At 28.8% G+C, this 21140-nt stretch overlaps 1 protein-coding gene across 2 annotated transcripts in view; it reads right to left on the reverse strand.

Moving 5' to 3' along the window:
• Positions 1 to 14498: 14498 nt before the first annotated feature.
• The window catches only part of LOC129961107 (synaptic vesicle glycoprotein 2C-like), a 98695-nt gene continuing 92053 nt past the window's right edge, over positions 14499 to 21140 (reverse strand). For both annotated transcript variants that reach the window (XM_056074937.1, XM_056074938.1), the window contains exons 11-13: positions 20864 to 21004; positions 18567 to 18726; positions 14499 to 16948 (exon numbers count right to left, since the gene is read on the reverse strand). In XM_056074937.1, coding sequence (XP_055930912.1) covers positions 16768 to 16948; positions 18567 to 18726; positions 20864 to 21004 — 482 coding nt within the window. In that variant the 3' untranslated portion in view covers positions 14499 to 16767. The remainder of the gene's footprint in view (positions 16949 to 18566; positions 18727 to 20863; positions 21005 to 21140) is intronic.

The raw sequence follows: 21140 nt of genomic DNA on the forward strand, positions 1-21140 counted from the left end.
CCAAAATCATATGAAATTCATATGGATATCTAAAAATCTGAATCTTGATACATAAAATTTTTTTTATGTAGTAGAGGTAGATTTTCTTCTAGTGAGACTAGGCAGCTGGATTGAAGGAGGGTAGCAAGCAGATCGGTTTTTTTAAAATAAAAAAATGCTATTTGTCTAGTTCCCAAATATATAAATAATAAATTCTGCTATTATAGAATAGAAGGATAATATTAACACTCTCAAAGATAATTGATAAAGTTCATTCTTTGTTGCATTATGTCCATTTACTCCTTGCAGTATTTATAAACAGTAAGTATCTGCTTAAATATAATTGAGTACAAATAAGGAGGCTATACATGCTTTTCAGTATGTGAGTCATGGTAAATTAATAAATAAAATATATACGTTTTCTCAAAATTACTAATATAAAAAAACTAGTCTAAAATAAATTATTAACATATTGATTAAGTTAACAGTATGTTAAAATGAGTAACTTATTTGACTAATTTTCTTTATAAAAAAGAAGCTTTATAATATGCCTTGCTTAGGGCTGCAAATTACCTCAATCTGGCCCTGAGGTGAGTCGTTTTGACAGGAGTAGCGATATTAGGGAGGCAGGGGGCAATTGCATCCCTATCATTGACAGCTGCCAAATCCAACTTTCAAATTTTTCGTGTTAATTTAAGTGAGCCAGATTTCTATTCTATTAACATAAAATATCTCACAATATTGCTTCTAGTGGTAGACTGGATCTGAAAATATTATTTATCAAGAGAGAATATGGGTGCTCTTACGCTTACAATGCTATTATTAAATGTTTATTACATACTGAAAGAATATTCAAGAATAAATAAATTGAAACCAAAACAGTAAAGACAATTTCTGAAATATTAGATTGTTTTATATCAGTATTTTTCTAATAAAAAAATTATGTATGAGTTTTAATACTTTATTTATGAATTGGTATTCTATCAAGTGTTTTTATTTCATATACTTGTACTTTCTTTGAAACGCTGATAAAATCACACATCTAATAACTGATCGAATGTTATAATTGTAGCTATTGTCATGCTACTTATATATCAGTTCTTAAAGTTTAGCTTGTTAATTCTGAATATGATGACATCCTAAGTCACACTCACAAGTCAAGCGGTTTTCCTTCTGCTAAAGTGGCAATATATATATATATATATATATATATATATATATATATATATATATATATATATATATATATATATATATATATATATATATAACAATAATGATGGATTTTCGTTTTAAAAAATAGCTTGGTATCATTTGCTTTGCTCATACTTCCTTGTTAATAAAATTATACAAAGAAGTTTGTTCTTTATAGTATATTAAAAATACGTTTCACCTTATTGAACAGTGAAGAATAAGAAAAGTTTAAGGAAATGTTTCGAGGCAATAGCATAGTAATTATTTTAGTACTGCAAAGCATGAAAATATTTTCATCAACATGGGATTCGCATGGTACGTATCAGCTGGCAAGTAAATATAAAAAATAAGCATAAATAAGTTAAAATTAATCTAATCTATTCAAAATCTGAAAATATGTTTTATATATATAAACAGATTAATAAAAATATTAAGTTAATATAAGCAAAAAGAATAAAAAAAGGGGAAAGAAATGATGAATCCGGCGTGAAGACTTTCTCAAGGATCACCCTCAGCAGGGATTCAAACAAGGGATTTTTCCTGTGAGGGGTTTGACTTTCGTCCAAAAATATTTCACAAGGGGTCAATATTTTTGGGCGAAAGTCAGACACTTCACAGAAAAAATCCCTTGTTTGAATCTCTGCCTGAAGGTGATCCTTGAGAAAGTCTTCACGCCGTATTCATCATTTCTTTTCCTTTTTTTTAATTCTTTTTGCTAATATTAACTTAATATTTTTACTAATTTTAAGTTCATCTGTGTTTTAGTAGTAGCAGCATTAGCGCACTCTAAATACATTTGCATCTTTTTTAATTTTTTTTAGTTTGATTTAGAAATAATTATTTTAATTAAAATTTCATAATGTTTGTATTTTTGATTAATTTATATATATATATATATATATATATATAAGCATAATTTTTATCACTGATGATGCAACAAAGTTTTGGTGGTTGATTTCTTAGCCAATTATTAGCAATTTGCAGATGTATCTTGCAAGCAGTCTACTGCCTGAAAGAATTTCAAAAAATCAACTGCATGCGATGCCATATTATAATATAATATATAACCCATAAATAAACAAATATTATATTGCATAAAGAGCACAAAGGGTTTGAAGAGAAACAACCAGAAATTCTACAATTGTGAGTATGTTATAATTTTTTTCAAAAATTTTAGCTACACAATATTTATATCTCAAAAATATATTTCAATTTCTTTTTTTATGTCGACTTTTTCTTTATTTATTTTGATATTCTCACTCGCCCCAGGTCTTATTAAGATACTTGAAAACAGAAAATTGAAAATTCTGAGCAGAAAAACAAAAGCAAACATAGCTGTTGGCATTAATGAGGTAGTATATTAAATATAATTAGGCTGTTACTGAAATCAAATATCAATAAATATGTTCTTTTTATCACTTATCGCAATAATTAAATATTAGTTATTAATCAATTATCACAATTATTCTCTATATAATCCTTCATATATATTGAGAAGAATCCATACGAAATTCTTTGAACTTCTGGCGAATACAATGTTTAAAAATCTTTTAGACGTAAAAATAAGGATTTGGAATTTTTTATATTTGACTACATTCGGTGCAGTCTCATCAAAAGAATTAGCCAGTTCGTTTACTAATTTTCCACAATATGCTCCGGCTCATTTGGAAGTTAAAAGACTTTGAGATTTGATAGATAATATCTGCATATCTTCATCTAATACAAATTTGATAGATAATATCTGAATCTAATACAAATTTGGATTTGATTGCAGCACTTTTTCATATTCACGTAGAAGACAAATGGTACGCGAATATTTTTACTTCGTCCTCGTTCGTCCAAGCTGGCAACCTGGTCATTCTGCAGCTGATTATAATGATATTGCCACGATATCATTTTGTGTGAATTCAGAATATCACACAAAATCGTGAGGATATTATACAGTATAGGGTGCTAATTGGGTGGTATTTGTGGGGTACTTTTAACTGCAATCGAAATTAAGCTAGATATTTTGTTTTGTTCTTTTTTTAAATCCTCTCTTCACTTCTAATAAATTAACGGTTTTGAATCGAAAGTTCGACCTATTATTTTTAATTTTCAGTAATACTTATGTTCTTAATATTTAAAACCAATTTCTGTCACTTTATATGGTTGCATTTAAAACCTACAATATATTAATGATATAATGTATGTAATGTATATAATGAATTATTCCAAAAAGGAATAATGAACTGTCGATTGTTTATTATTATTATTATTTTTTAATAATCTCTTCTCTTGCAATAAATAGACGACTTAGAATCGAATATTTTGAATTTTAGCAATATTTTCCCTACTACTCAAAACTGTTTTTCGTCACTTTGTATGTTAGTATTTGGAGAGGTTCGATAATGATGATGGACCTTTTTTGTATTTTAAAGATTTTATTGTTTCTCCGCTTTCGGGAGTTGGATTGAGCCTTGCCTTTCGGCGTTGCTGCTTGGTCAATGATGTTACAAAGACTGACGTTTTTTTACACATACCGCTAGAGGGCGTTACAAGTGAGAGGCGGGGAAACATGCTTACGTAACATACTCCCGCCTTGAAATTACACAATTTCAATATTCAGAAATCACAATAAATTCGACAGAATTATTATAAAAATGAATAAATGTAAAAACAAATAAAAAATGCTGAAATAATTCTTATATATAAATTTACACAAAATAATACTGAAATAATCCTTATCTATAAATTTACACAAAATAATACTGAAATAATTCTTATATATACACATTTATACAAATGAGTTAAAGTCTCTATATATTATTTACAATCATATACACATATAAATCCAATTAATTTTTTGGAAGTAAACATATTTGACTAATGCCTCTTTTAATAACACCATTAAAAACTCTTATTACAACAACTCTGACTAAAACATCTTAACCTTTTATTAATTCTTGAATTCTACCCAGTCTCCATTTATATGGAGGCAAACCTGGATCTTTGATTACAACCATATCATTAAGATTTACATTATTCTTAGCAAACTGCCATTTGTTTCTAAGATGTAAATTATTCAAATAATTACGTTTCTAATTTTTCCAAACTTGTTGTACTAATTTAGTTAATTTTGCCAAATAATTAATTTCCTCTGAAAATTCAGAAGGTTGCACCTTGCTTACCATGAAGTTGGATGCTGCTTGAATTTCCATTATTATTATCTTACCTTTTTTACATTTTAGAAGAACACTTCAAATGATTAATAAATCTGAAAAGATAACTTACAATTTTAGCATAGTTGTTACTTAAATTTAAAATATTGCAAATAAAATTATTAGAAATATTAGTTATTAAAATTAATTCACAAGGAGTTTTAACTTCTTTCAGAAAGTCATTATTGATTGCACACACTCGCGATTTGCTGCACAAAAGATTTGTTTTCACTTCACTGGATTTATTTTTTGAGCACACATAGATGACTGCATCGTAGGCCTTATTTGAGGCATCACAGAAGCAATGTAGATCTATGGTGGGTGGGTTGAAACCCATTTGTGAAGTTGCATGCCTCCCTTACTAAAAAGTTCTATTAACTGCTGTTGTAAAGCCTTGGTTTCTGGTAAGTTATTTGAACCAGTTAAAATGTCGTCAACATAAACATCAGTAAGAAGTGCTGCAGATGCTTGAGGAAATTCACTTTTTTCTTTCTCAGCTAATGCCTTGATTGTTCTGGTGGCTAAAAATGGAGCACATTTTGTTCCATATGTCACAGTCCGTAGTCTGTATGTTTTCACAGGAGAAAATCTGTTAGGTTTCCACAGAATTTTTTGCAGGTCTCTATCTGTTTCTGCGACCAAAATTTGGCGATATATTTTCTTTATATCTGTACTAAATGCAAACTGATATGTTTGGAATCTTGGAATGATGCAAGATAGTTCCTGTTGAACTGTTCCGCCGTTCAATAAAATGGAATTAAGTGAAACTCCATTGCTAGAATTTGCAGATGCATCAAAAACGACACGCAAGGGTGTTGATGTGCTTTCTGGGCGAAACACAGCATGATGAGGAATATAATATTCCCTATTGGCAATTTCAGGAGAATCTAAAATTCTTTCCATATGATTTAACTGGAAATATTCATCCATGAAAGCCTTGTATTTTATTGCCATTGTTTTATTTTTATCTAATCTTTCCCAAAGTAAATTTAAACGCTTCTCCACCATCTCCTTTGAATCGCCTAGTGTAGAACGTTTTTCTTCAATTATTGGTAATTTATTATTTCTTCCGGTACTATCCCTCTTATGAGTGGAAAGAAAATGTTCCTCACAGTAAGTTTGTTCATATGTTTTTGATTCGACTGAATCATCTGTATTATCACCAGGAAAAGATTCTAAGTTAAAGAAATTTTTAACAGAATTCTCAAGATTATCATTTTTAAAAATTAATCCAGAAAAGAAATGAGAATTTCTGCCGTTGATTGTTCCAGTTACTAAATATCCGAACACACTATTTTGTAACAAGAGTGAATTATCATATGATCTAAATTTTTCTGCCTTCAATAAATCAAAGAACAACTCGCATCCGAGTAATGCATTAATTTCACTAGGAATATGAAAAGTCTCATCCGCAAGTTTTATCTCACTTGGGAAGTTAACTTTTGAGATATCAATTTCTTTAGAAGGAGTTGAATTCGTTATTTTAGGCATAATTAAAAATGATAGACTTCTGGAAAAATCATTGTCTTCACTGAAAATGGTAGTAGTTATTTTATTTTTAACGAAGAATTCTCCTCCGTTAATACCAGAGATGGATGCATTAACTTTTTCCCGCTTCAAATCTAAAGAATTGGCCAAATCTGCAGTTATTATGTTTACCGAACTCCCTGAATCCAACAGGGCTTTTATTTTTATTTTTTGACCAAATGCGTCTTCAATAAATAACTGCGCGGTGCATAGAAGGTTTGAAGATAGTTTCGAGTTACTTGCAAGCGCTGACTCAGCCTCAGGGGTCAGTTTTTGGGGGAACCTCGACGAGCCAGACGGTTCATTGTTTACATAAAGTTGCTCCCCCGCGTCTGGGGGCGTTACCTCTGCTAGGCGCGTACTTAAGAGTTTAAGATCCAGATGTATCAAAGAATTATGGCCTGATTTTTGACAGCTTCGGCAGCGGAATGTGGATTTGCTGGGTGGCTTATGCAATTTCAAACAGTTCTTACAAATGTTATATTTTTCTAAAAGCTCGATTCTTTTAGAAACACTCAATTTTAAAAATTCAGAGCATCTTTGTAAAGGATGTTCAAATTTACATAAAATACATGGCTTTGCATTACTTAGTTTATTCGCATTAAGAAGAAAGTTTTTTGGCTTATTTATTGCGCCTTGAAATTCCTTGTGGAATTTGTTACTTGTAGGGTATTTCCCTAATTGATCGAGTACCATCGCTCTTGATTCTAAAAATTGCAAGAGCTCCTTCAATGAAGGTATTTGTTTTGATTGGATGGACATTTCATATGTCTTTCTACTCTCTTTGTCAAGTCTTTCTAATATTATATTTACTAATATAGCATTTGTTAAGTCATTACATTCTAAATTCAAACTTTTTAAACCTCTCAGACTTTTATTTATTGTGTCTGTGATATTTCGTAAGCCTTTTGCAGACTCAAAATTTAATTTTTCTAGTTTTAGCATGTTTCGAATATGAATATCAACAACTGCTCGCTTATTTTCAAAGCGTTCTTCGAGAGCAGCAAACAGTGACTCAAATGTATCGTCACTTGTTTCTATAAATTTAGCTTCACCACGGAGGGCAGCTTTTAAATAAAATAACCTTTGATCATTCGTTAATTCGATATTATCGTTTATTAGACTCATAAACTGATTTTTGAAATTACTGAATTCTTCCATTTTTCCGTAAAATAGCGGTAGGGGAATTTCCGGAAGTTTCGTTTTTAATTGAATATGATTGATATAAGCGTTCAAATTTGAATTTTGATCATTTATATTATGAATTACATTTTCGTTAACATTATAATTAGAGAGTAAGCATTTCAAACTTACCTCTAATTCGTTTCTTTCTTCTTCGATATCCAATATTTCTTGATCGCACTTCTGGCTTAACGTTTCATCTTCGTCGATTTCTAAATAAATCTTGAATAAAATTTCTATTTCGTTTTTTATTTCTTCCACAATTGCCAGCTTTTGTTGACAGCTGATTATAAATTTATTTTCTTCTTCAACCGTTGAACTACTTTCAACAAACTTTTTAACACTTGTTGATTTCACCTTTATCCTTCCACGGATTCTATTTAACTCTTTGGCTTTTTGAGTTTTATTTTTCTCCATAGTTTCTAATTCGTCTCCGGATCGCTAGGACCAGAATGGAGAGGTTCGATAATGATGACGGACCTTTTTTGTATTTTAAAGATTTTATTGTTTCTCCGCTTTCGGGAGTTGGATTGAGCCTTGCCTTTCGGCGTTGCTGCTTGGTCAATGATGTTACAAAGACTGACGTTTTTTTACACATACCGCTAGAGGGCGTTACAAGTGAGAGGCGGGGCAACATGCTTACGTAACAGTATTTACAATATATGGTATTCCGGTAGCATACTGAATTATTCCGAGCAAGAATGGTGGAACAACCGATTGCCATTTACTTATCCTCGTCGGAAAGAAATTAAGAATTTCTTCGGTAAAAGTCCTTATTGTTTCGGAAGGGAGATGAAAACTGGATATAAAAGAATCTGAAAGTTTGAATCCCGTCTTTTAAATTATTATACAGCAAACAGTCGAAATAAACGAATTTGATTTGAAGAGAACTCCCAAATTCGAAAGTTAGTTGGAAGAATGACGGAGATTTGATTCAGATGTCATCTATTCAGCCTATATTTTCATCCTTTTTGACAGAATAACAAGCATAATGACAAGTGAATCTGTTGCCTTATGCGACTGCATTTGATCAGTCTACTGAGAAAGGAATAAGAAGGATGTCGACGACGTTAAGTCAACGGAAACTCAGATTTCTGATTCAATTGCCGTTCATTCAATTTGTAGTTTGAACTACATTCGACAGAATAATTGGCATAGCAATAAGTGAATCAGGTGTTATATTTTTCCAATTGTTTTTAGTTGGTAGGCTATGAAATCAACATGATGGGTGAAAATTTGTATCGATTGCTACTTTATCTTCTGTTTTGATCACTTGATGGTGGAACTTTTATGGAAAATTAGAGAGTCTATATTAAGCAAAACTGTGGTGTTAGGATAATACAGCGAATGCATGAGCGCTTTTCGACTTGTTTTCTCTGATTCTAGTTTTATTGAAAATTTAAGAAAAGAAGTGACATTTAATCGATCTAAAAAAAGTTTTTTAAACCATTTATTTGTAAGATTTCTGACTTATTATAGTTTAGTTAAGATATTTATGTAATTTTCTTATCATTGTCTTTTTAAAGTGGGGTATTTGGATAATGGAACTATTTTCCATTTATTTTTCTTGATTCAAATTTTACTGAACAATTAAGAAAAGAAGCGACACTTCATTTATCCCAGTAGCTTCCTTTTGCAGTAGAAAATTTGCTATATTTTCTAATTTATTGTATTTTATATTTTACATCTTTATGATAATATTTTGTCTGGTTAATGGTTAAAATTAATCAAATAAAAATATAGGGAGCTTCTCCCGATACACGTTTGTGATACAGGCTTGCTAAGAAGAGTTGTTTTGATGCACACAAATGATATTAATTCAATATAAACCAGTATTTAAGTCAAATATGTCAATGGAAATTAGATGTGCTTAATTGTTAAGTAACTGTTTTTTGAGGTTTAATTTATTTAGAAATAGTTATTTTATGTTAAAATTATGATGATTGCAACCTGACGACAAAAAGGAAATATGTATGATATAGTAAATTAATATTAGCAGTTAAGGAATGTATCGAAAAACTTAGGTATGAACTCATTCAGCACTAAACTTGCGGAATTCCATACCTAAAAATTTGCAGATTCTATATAATGTACTATAAATATGAAGTAGAGATGTAATTTTTTTTATTTAGTTAATTGCTTTATGACAAAAACTATATTATTCCTAATGCGTTATGGTTAAACTGGTCTTGACAAAATAATGATTGATTAAAAAAATATTAATGGAATATTCATATTTGCTGTATTTTGGAAAACCAGAGTTTAAAATTGATCAAAAATTATTTATTTTAGAGAGCTTTCAAGAATACCATAGCTCTAAGAGAAAAGCTTTTTAAAATGTTTCCTCTGATTTTTAAACAACGAAGGCAGCCGAGTTCGGATTCAGGAAATTGAATTTTAATTGAATTCCGAACCCCCACCATGTGTAGCTTTTGCAACATTCTATCTTTATTTTTTTATGGAGATTCAAAACAGATCTCATAGCACTGTGCGTTCTTAGGAGGTTTCTATTGATATCATGAATGTCAGGAAACAAATTTCCTTTTCTTACTAAAAATTGCTTTTTTTCCATCGCGAGCCTCTAGCTTTTATTGCTTTAAATGTTCTAATTGTGCCTTATATCTTTCTTTTGGAAGTAGCATATCTTCCAAAAGAAAGACTGAAAATATTATCTACAGCCAATAGACTTATTGTATAGTTTGAAACAGTTTATAAATTCCGTTTATGAAGAAAGCTGCACAAAATAAATAAAAAAAAATCATATAAACGAAAAATAAAAAGAAAACAATATTGTTACAAATCTGTAATTTTGCTACCCGGTACGAATAGTGTCATCCTGGGAAAACCTTTAAAACCCTTTGTAAGATCTGTCCTGTGCATCAATGACCTGAGAGCTTGGCGGTCATTTGGCGACTTGGCGACGAATTTGGAGACAAAATGGTTCATACTGGAAAGTTCGAGAAGTTTCACGATCCATCCAGTAGGAACGGAGATACATCCAGAGACACCCTGATTGGTCAGAAGATTCTAGCCCCGCCTCCCGGAACTATAAAAGACGGACACTCTGAAGCTGCAAAGCAGTTGTGTGGATCGTCAGAGAAGTCGTGCGTGTGTGATAGTCGGAGTCTCCGACAAGTAGAGAAACTGGAGGATTAGACAGCAAGAAAGCTGCTGAACTATAGCAATTAAATGTGCTGCGTCATTACGATTTATTGGCGGTATTTGCAGTAGAAAATTTTTTGTAACAATATGAAGCACTTGTGGTAAGATGACGAGGTTGTCAACATATCATCTTGCCCCGCTTGGAAACATTAAAATGTAAAGATGTAAACAAAAATGTTAGTTAAGGAAAGGAGATTTAAATGTAATAATCTACATCTTAATTTAAATAAAAAGTCAATGGGGCTATATATGTATGTATGTTTATACCACACCTCTTTCTAAACGTCTCGGTCGAATTCAAACTCGGTCATACTTATTATTTTCAGACAAGAGAAAGAATACTGCCAACTTTTTGAAGATCGAAAATTGATTAAATATTCAGTTAATTAAAAATCAACCAACAATTCGCTTTTTTTCCCCGGTAAATAATCCCAGAGAAATAAGGTTCAGGTAAATAATCCCAGAAGAAATATTTTTAAATCGTCTTAAAATTCAAAAATTTATCATTTCAATTATATTAATTTAATTTCTGCACAAAAATTCTTTTAGATTTTACTAATTTTCAAAAATTTAATTGCATAAAAATTAATGTTTTGAAATATTTTACTACTATTTTTTTTTAAATTTCTGTTTTATTTTAATAGAAATATTTTAATATAAATTTTTTTTTTATTTAATCCGTGCATATTTTCGTTTGTTTGCAAGAAGAAGTTTAACACAATGCTTAAAAGCATACTTAAGTCAATCGCTCAAACAAACGCAAGAAAAGAAAAGTTCATGGGAACAAATGAAACAGATGTTCGACGGCAGCAACGGTTTCAGGAGAAATGAAACAATATTTCTCTTTTTTTTCTTCTTTTTTTTTTTTTTTTTTTTTTCTTTTTTTTTTCCAGAGAAACTTTGAAGGAAATTATTCCGAAAAAATCTGCACGGTCTTCCAATTAAAAATTTTACCTTTTCAACGATATCACTTTAATTTTTGTTCAATTTTTCTTTAAATTAGAATTTCATCTTCTTAATTCTTTAGAAAACTTAATGGAGATGATTTTGAAATAAGGAAATTTTTAGGTACTCCTTTGCTGCACAATGTTAAAACCCTGAACTACTCTATCCTCCTTTTTTTAATATCACTTTTATTTAAACACATATGACTAGGAAAAGGGTTTTCTATATTGTTATTATTCAAGAATAGTTTCTACGCTAAAAATATTATACACGAATGAATTTTAATTCCAAGCAATGCCGAATGTATGATATAGTATTTAAACTAGTCGCCCAGCCCCATCCACTGAACAGAATTTAAAAGTTTTTTTATATATAAAAAGTTCATGACTTTTATATATGTCATCGAAGGTTGACTGCTTTTTACCACCCACCCCACTTTCGAGAGAAAGACAAAAATTAAAATTTCACTGTATATTTTCTATATGAAAATTTACAAGTCGCAAACCCCAATTGTTGAACAATTTTCAAAAGTTTTGTTTCATATGAATGCCCATGACTCTCTCGATACGTCTTCAGTGTTTCGTCTATTCCCTTCCTCTCCATTTCAAGAGATTTTGTAAAATTATACTTTGACACAAACTCCAGCCTGAAGAACTGGAATGATGCTGCCAAATTTTTGTCGCCAACATGACAGTTTCTCCACTCTGAAATACAGCTACGCAATCAGAATACCTAATCATTATAGTTTAATTTATTATTATACCTGTGCTTTTGTTATACTTTTGTCGTAATAAAATGTAGCTCATCATAGTTGACTGATGTGACTAAATTATTCTTATTAATACTATCCATCTTCGGTGACCATATTGATGACATTAATTCGGTCATGGCGACGAAATTATATGAAATACATATTATTGAAACAAAAGAAAATACTATTTTAAATTAAGACTGCATAATAATGACAGAACATTCTGATTGGTTCTCCATGCTTGAAAATAATGAAATTAATTGGAACGAAAATTGGCGAAATTGTTTCAATTATTCATTTCGAAGAGGGAATCAGAAACCTTATCCGTCGATATAACAAATGCCTGAATCTTTATCGTTATTATATTGAAAAATAACCATGATTTTATATAACTTTTGGTTACAAATTTATTTTTGTTCTCTGTTCAGGTCTTTTTTAGTCGCAGTCAGTTGAATTTTACAACTATAATTTAGGTGATAATATTTTTCATTTATCAAAATACTGACTACAGAGCAAAAATTTCAGTACTATAGACATCTGCAAAACAACAAAAGTAAGAATTCTTTTTTAATTTAAGAAATATAGGAGCTTTAATACGTTATCGATCATGCTTCAAATATTAAAGAATCAACAGTTTAGAACTTTGTAAATCCAAATCTTTCGAAGAAAAATTCATCATCTCTAAAGGGACAACTTTAACCAATAAATTATATCGAATTTGTAATGCATTAAGTCAAGATGAAGCATTTGTGTTATAATTTTAGATAATTTCCATTTAAGATTTCTATGTTAGCCATGTTTTCTTTTTATAATATTGATTTTGACATTGACGAATTTTTAAAAATAAATCATTGATTTATTATTTGTAAAATTACATTCTTCTTCTTAATTTTAACATAGCATAAATGTATATGATAACATAGTTTTGTGAGTTTTGACATATTTGCAGACGTTGTAAAAAATAAAAATGCTTTATTAAGTATTATGAATCAAAAATTTGCTGGGTAGGTCTGGTAAAGACAGTATTTTATTAATGCGAATATGGCATACAAAAGGAATTGAATATATATTTTTCCTTTCTGCTTCGTTTCGCTATGGATCTTTTCAAGGTAATATGTTTGGGAAGCAGTGAGTTTCTGCTTATTAGCAAGATGGATAAAAAGTTTAAAAAAATTATTTTTTTTTATCGTTCAGTATGATTTTATTGGGGGCCAAAAGCCTCATATCATTATCACAAATGAATCTATAACTACAATTTTCAGAAAACAAAACAGTGTAGCAATTTGTGATATTTAAATGAAAATCAAACATTCCAAGAGTCAAATTATATTACAAAATACACAGAAATATGAATTCATTTTGATGAAATTCATTCGGTAATTCAAAATATACTACGTAAAATTTAAGCAATGATTTTTTGCAATTGTCTGCTTTTTTTTTTTGTACTCTTATATTAAACTTAACCTGTTGCCTTAATTTTGATTCAGCACTAATGGTGCTACTTATTACCGAATTTCTGAAAAAAATTATTTTAGTGTTCCATAATATTTATAAAAAATGAATTATAAATTAAAGATTCAATATATTTTTAAAAACTGTCATTATTAAATTTATACTATTCGTGATAGTTCGAGAAGCTGACTTGTTTCAAGCAGGTTTAAAAATCATATTACTAAGATATCACAGCTAGCATTTTTATTTAAAATTTTATGGTGCTCCCATTTACTTCATCCTTTAAAAAATATATGAAAAATTTTATACTATTGTGAATGCATTTGCTTTGTAAGCTCTTACAGAAAGTAAACCCAAATAGAAATTGCTTTGCATAGGTTAGGGGTATTTTCTTTACAATTTCTTCCGTATTTTTTATCCTGACATATATAAAAATTCTGAAATTCTTTGTATTTCAGTGTTCTTAATTTTAATATAATTTTTTTTATATTTTCGGAACTAAATTATCGGTTAATTGATTAATTTTAATTTCATATGAGTGACGCCATCTAGAGTGAATTTGTGAAAGATTCATTTCAAGATTCCATAATGTTTATAATAATGAATTATAAATGAAACACTAAAACATAAAAGAGATAATTAAAATAAAAAATTCTGATATTTTTTTTAGATACTGATAGACGCGCATTTTAAAAAATTGCTTTTATTACACTATGATCCAATAAGTAATCAATGGACTTATTTTAATATAATATTTTATATTTTCAGAACTAAATTATCTTTTAATTGATTAATTTTAATTAAATTTTGATTTCATATAAGTGAAGCCATCTAGAGTGAATTTGTTGAAGATTGATTTCAAGATTCCATAATGTTTATAATAATGGATTATAAATGAAACACTAAAACATAAAAGAGATAATTAAAATAAAAAATTCTGATATTTTTTTAGATACTGATAAAAGCGAATTTTAAAAAATTTCTTTTATTACACTATGATCCAACAAGTAATCAATGGACTTGTTTAATTTGATGATGTGCATATTTGATTAATTTAAAGATGTCAAGACAGAGAGGAAAAAAGTATGAAAGAAGCATTTGAAAACTCAGTCAAAAACTATCTTTTATTTGATGCGCTAAAGCAAGAGATATAACAGACACATATTACGACACTAACAACATTTGAAAAATGGCCGGTAAAACAATTAACTTGGACGTTAACATGATATTTTACGAACAGTGTATACCGTCAAAATAGTCGTTTCAACATATAATTATTAAAATATCACAAATAAAAATAGCCAACACAAATTTCTTACTTAAATTACAAAAGATAAACGATAAAGTTCACAAGAAATAAATTGTTGATGTCTATATAATGCCCCATTACCTATGTGCGTTTAATACTTTATATGTTTCATATAAATAATAACAAAGACATATATAAATCTACATAAAGTTCACAAGAAATAAATTGCTGATGTCTAAATAATAATCATGGACATATATAAATCTAAAAAATAAGATTCAACAAATGATTTAAAACCGCATCTATAAGTATTCTTACATGAAATTATTGACTTTGATTGTCTTCATAAGTAGCAAAATTTGAAATTGGTTCAGTATCCTGAAAACATATCAATATATTGCTGAAATATTTACCACGAATCAAAGTATTGGCGATTCAATATTTACCAGCTTGAACTTATACAACTACTGCGAATAATTTTAATTGAATAATATTTGTATTTATTAGCTATTTCACTATAAAAAAACATTAGCAATTTAATTTACAGGACTTTAGAAAGTAACTATAAATTTGAATTATATGCATATATAAAATTCAAGTCATCTGGTTTTTACTAATTTTTTTTCCTAGAGACAAATTTCGTGAAATATTTTATACATAAATAACTACAAGTATGTTTTAAATCATATTTTCTATTCATTTAGGTAGAATTTTCTGTAACATTTTGGATAAATTTATTAATTTTGTTAATTTGAAAGTTACAAAAAGATTACTCGTTTGCTAAAAATATTTACCGTTCTACATGTTTTATATGAATCATAGAAACAAAATATCGATTAAAACATGCTGTAGAGGGAGAAAAAAAATTTGGAACTGTTTTTCTCTTTTATTTATGTGAATTCTTCAGAAAGAGCTGTAAAAATATCAATCTTTCTCCCAGGCGACTTCCTGTGTCTTACACCCTTATGGGTAGGTAGGTCGTTGTGGGTTGTGATTTGTCATCAGTGCTAAACATCTTTAAGTTTTTCGAATTTAAAAAGACATTTGCTATTATGTAGTCTATCAAACTCATCTTAAAAGGATTAAGTGAAAAATAAGTGAAATGTATTTTCGTTTATAAGATGGCTAGCATTTTCCCTGATTACACCATAAGGATAAGAGGACACTTAAGGCCTCTTTATTGTTAATCAAATGTTTTATGTCATAAAGCACAAGCAGAAAAAAAAATGGCATCGTTGTTTATTTTCGTATGCAATGAGCTATATAATGTCATTTGCAGACTCCCTATTCTTATTTCCTACAGATATTATTTAAAATTTCATAGTCTCAATTTTACATCAAGTAAAACACAATGTCATATCAAAAAATATGCAAAGAATATCGCTTTGTTAAATAAATTTCCTCAAGTCTATAGTTCATCCATGGAACGCTTTAGGATTTTAGTTACTTTTATATGTTTCGATTCATTTGCGCTTTTCTGAGGTAGCATTTCCGAAATATTTATTATATTAAATTAATCAGTATTACTTATTATCAATAATAAATAAATTAATAACGCATCATATTTTAATACATTATAATACTTTAACTTATGTCAAAGGAACTAATATCAAGGAATATAATACATTTATGATTATATTCTAGATGAGAAGATATTTAAAGAAGTATCTCCATCCCAGAAGTTCGAGTTTCGAGTCTAGCCACGTTTCTTTCTTCGTCCAACAATCCAAGCTTTACCAACATCACAGACTTTCATTTTCCACTTTTTAAAAAACTACTTAACCTCGAGTTCGTCAGTATAGCACACATTAACACCGTTAACACCCTAAGTATTTACACCCTACCACCATTAAATTCGTAAGTATTAACAACATAACAGTACTATCAAAAAGGAGACATTTCTTGAAAAATCGATTAGCGATTTATGATATTTTTAGCAGTCTTGCAGATAATGTCAATCATCACCAGATATCTTTATACAACAATGTCTACGATGTCTCAATGAGTCGACGAAATAAAACTGAAACTGATATTCTGCTCCATCAAAACAAATGGACTAAACTTTCACGTGGAATTTTCTGGCATCTTTGATTTTTGATTTAAGGCATATTCATATATGTTGTGCATTATACAAGATAATCTTTCGTTTCTGGAAGTCGTGTTACACAGACGGCTCCTGCTAATAGAACAGCGCTGGATATAACAATAGGAATTAGTTTCGAAACTTCAACAGCACTTCCGAATGTTATGTTGCTCAGAATAGCTGCTAAGCGACTCAAAGCTGCAAATATGCCATAACTTGTTGCTCTGAAATAAAAGGAATAAAGATGTGTTAGCCATTAAATTTTTTTAAAAAAAATCTAGATATCTGAAGTTTATGAACAGGTGATTTAAAAATACTTAATAATTCAAAAAACAATATTAGTAATTTGAAAACGAATGAAAATTGAATGCTGCCGTTTGAACAGAAAGGATTAAAATGAAGTAGGATATTTTTTTAATAATTAAACTAGAGCTGATCTATAGCATAACTTACAATTTATTTTTAAAGCTTTTCTTGACATATATATCATGTTATATCCCGATATATATTATCACATTCAGACATATATATTCTGTAGAAATAAGGTTTAATATTTCTTATAAAAATGCTTTGCACTGCTATTTTTTCGAGGAGTTTAATATAGTTAGGAGTTACCAATAAAACGACACTTCTGCGATGGAACAATTGCGATACTAGATCCAGAAAAATGTTATATCAATATTTCTTCAAAGTTGTTTCTAATTGATGGCTAAGAAACATGCTGACAGCAGTAGCTGAGTATTGATTTAAATAAACATCATTTCAATCGAAATAATAGAATAATAAATTATTACACTTATTATTTTATGACAGTCAAAATGACAGAATTTTGTAATTCAGCAACAGTACGAATTATTTCATGATAGAACCTAGAGAAAACTAAATAACAAAAAGTTTTTCAACTTATCAGCATTGCTCTTCACTTTCGGTTAGCATCATTGCTGGTTAACTCAATTTGTTGAAATGTTGTCACATGAAATTATCTTACAATTTTTAAATATTTTGATTTAACTTAATTTGTTTCGTATTTGTTAATTTGGAATTTTGTAATCAATTTTTCATTCACTTTCTACATGCTAGAGTTTGAAATATTCTATTGGGTATTATTTATAACAATACATTACAATAATTTTTTTCATAATCACTTATTAATTGATAATTTAATTAGAATTCGATACCACATACGAGCTGTGTTATCTGCGGCTAAATTTGAGAAAAAAAGAAAAAGGCTTTAAAAAAATCGACTTTTTAGTTTAATTATAAAGTATGTTCTTTAAAGCGTCGTTTATCAAATTTATTCATAATATACTTATTCATTTATAAAACTAACTGCAAAATTCTGGTTGAGAAATAGATAAAGGGGGAAAAAAGAAATTGAAAGATACGTTAATGTTGAAAGTATGTTTCTTTAAATAATTTAAGGAAAGGATCCATTCATTATATAGGTCAGAGATTGAGAAATTGAAAAAAGATATATATTGGAAATAATTCACATTAAAGTCTTTCTAGCTCTAAGCATTTGAGTTAGAGTAATGGTAAAAGAGAAGAAAATAATGAACAAATGTGGTTTTAAGAATACACAAAAGTTTAAATAAAAGATATTATAAATTATTCTTTTGGGATAAGAAATGATGAAAATTAAAAAATATAACAAAAACGGAAAATGGAGTCTAATATACTATCAAAATTATTTTTAATCAGCAATAAAAAAAGAAAATTATTCAAATAAATATATTAATTTTTTCTTTCATCAGTATACTTTAAAATTTTTTTTCCAAGTTACAGACAAGTGTTTGAATAAAATTGAATGTTTTAATCAAATATTTAAGAAAATATCACTACCTTATATTTGCTGGATACGCTTCAGTCGACATAATATCAAGCGCATTCCAACCAAACACCGATAGAAATGAAAAAGTGGCTTCGAACGCTATTATCCTTTCTTTTGTTTCGGCAAACCATAAGAATCCTACGCTTATACCAGTAAGCGTCAAAGAAATTCCTGAAATAAAAAAATATATAAGGATTAAAATACAGAGAGTTACTTTTTCTTAACAAGTTTCATATTCAGACATTATTATATGTCTGAATATATAATACAAAATAATTTACCTGTAATAAGATATTGCCATAACAATTCTCAGTAGAAGTTCTGCTTTACGGCTTAATGATAATCGTTATAATGAAACTCTATAAAAATAATAAAAGTAAAACGATTTTTCGAGTTAAGATTATCCCAAATGGAACCTAAATGAATCCATTTTTGCGTGCAAATGAGATGAAAGGACATATCAATTCCTTGCATTTGAGAAAAACGTCAAACGAAAAAAAAAAAAACTTTATTGCATGAAGTTCGGATTTTCGTCGTTAGAAATATCGATAGACAATATAAGTATGCTACAAACATAAAAAAACTGTATTCGAACTCACTTTTTTTATTTGTAAGCAAAATGATATGATAAGCTGAAGAGGTCTTTCTGCGATGGCTTCATGTTTACGATCAAACATTTTTCTTATAGATGATATCACTATTCGCTTGCAAACTGATTTAGAATTTTTCTTTGATTGAATGATTCGGATTTAACTATAGTTAGTGACGGGTTTCAAACTAAGCAGCTGCTTTGGTACGCTGGACTGAGAAGCGACGCTAGCAATTCGATTAAACACGTTATTATTTTCGTGGCCAAATAACCAAATTTGTAAAAATTCCAAATTTAATTAATTATAAAATATTAGTATAATATTAACATTTGATCAGATATTATTGGTAGAATTCCTGTATTTTTCAATACGTTCACTTAGTTATTACATTATTTAGAAAAAAGCCGAGAGTTTGCTTCAATAATATTGCTCACAAAATAGCAAGCTGCACAGTAATGAGACTCAATAAAAAAATATAATCTCACATAGTTACAAAAATGAATCACTAACATAATGACTAAGTTAAAAATTAATCAACTTGAAACTAAAATGACCAGTTTATTAAATTGATGCTACTTAGGGCTGCAAATTGCCTAAAAACTCCACTGATAATAAAGCAATATTTTAAGTACTCTACTTTGTCTTCTCTAAATTTTAGATGAACATTTTAATACTAAAACATTTAATGTTCCCTCATAAAACGCTTTTTTTCGTTGTTTTAGTAAAGAAAAAATAATAAGCATGCTTCAGTGTTTTTTGGATCCACTTGAGACCGTCCTCTGTGTTAATCCCGATTTGTTGTATAATGTTTACTTTAACTTTTATAACAGGATGACTAACTTTTTAACAGGATAAACTTTATTCGTTTTTTAATAGGATGAAGTTTAGGATAGTGTTTAGCTTAATCTTTTTCCTGAATTTAGTCTGCTTTAACTCAGAAAATCGAGAATGCCATTTCTTAGGATTTTAAAACCTTACTTAAACTGCTCTTTTTTTTTTTTTTTTTTTTCTTTTTTTTTAAATTGAGAGCATTTTCAATTCGACTTTCTTACATATTTAAGCAACATGATGCATTTTGCGAAGAGTCTTGCGTGTTGAAAAGAATCAAATGTACATTTTGACCTTCTTTCTGTTGATGAATTTGCTCTAAAATTTGACTGATGTACATATAAATTTCGGTATAAAAACCATATGCCAATTTCATTGGCATACCTAATTCTGATTTTTTGTTATCTTCTTAATGTATTCACTCATAGACAGATAATTTATCCTTTGACAGATTTCCTCACCAAAATTTAAATTAATTTTACCAGAACGTAGCAATGATAAAAAAGAATTTAATTTAGATAAAATGCAAGCCATAAAGAAACAGTTAATTAATGAAAATGCATCCTGCATTTAAAAAAGAAGATGTAAAACTAAGAGAACGTGAGAGAGAGAAATGATATCAACAGTTAATGTTGGTTAAAAAATGTCAATTTCTTTAATCAATTCGATTTCTCAACAATCAGGAAAACAGATTTCCTAGTTGGAATTGCAATTCAATTCCATTTCCATCTACCTAGATGACTACTATTCACGTTGATTAATCTAAAGCTCACACAGTTTTATAAATATAGATTTAAAATGGTCATTTGTTATCTGTTATTATCATTGAAATTATAATAAATTTTAGAATTATTTATTATTTTTATTAAGAAATTCAAGCATCATCTTACCTAAAGTTTTGATTCTACCAATTCTATCAAGTATGAAAGATGATATCAGCGTTCCAGGTAAGATGGCAAGTTGAGCAAACAAGTTCTCATAGAACAGTTCGGAAAGTTTAAAATTGACGTCGAAGTCTATATCGCATCCACCTAAAAATAAATAAAATATTTTTAAAGTTATCATTTATATAAATATTTTTCATATTGAATTCGCCTTGTTATGAAAGAAATTTGTTACTCTCTCAAGTTAGTGTGGGCGAATGATAGTAAGAAAATGAAGTACGAC

The sequence above is a fragment of the Argiope bruennichi genome, chromosome X2 (genome assembly GCF_947563725.1).
Source record: "Argiope bruennichi chromosome X2, qqArgBrue1.1, whole genome shotgun sequence".
NCBI classification, from domain to species: domain Eukaryota; kingdom Metazoa; phylum Arthropoda; class Arachnida; order Araneae; family Araneidae; genus Argiope; species Argiope bruennichi.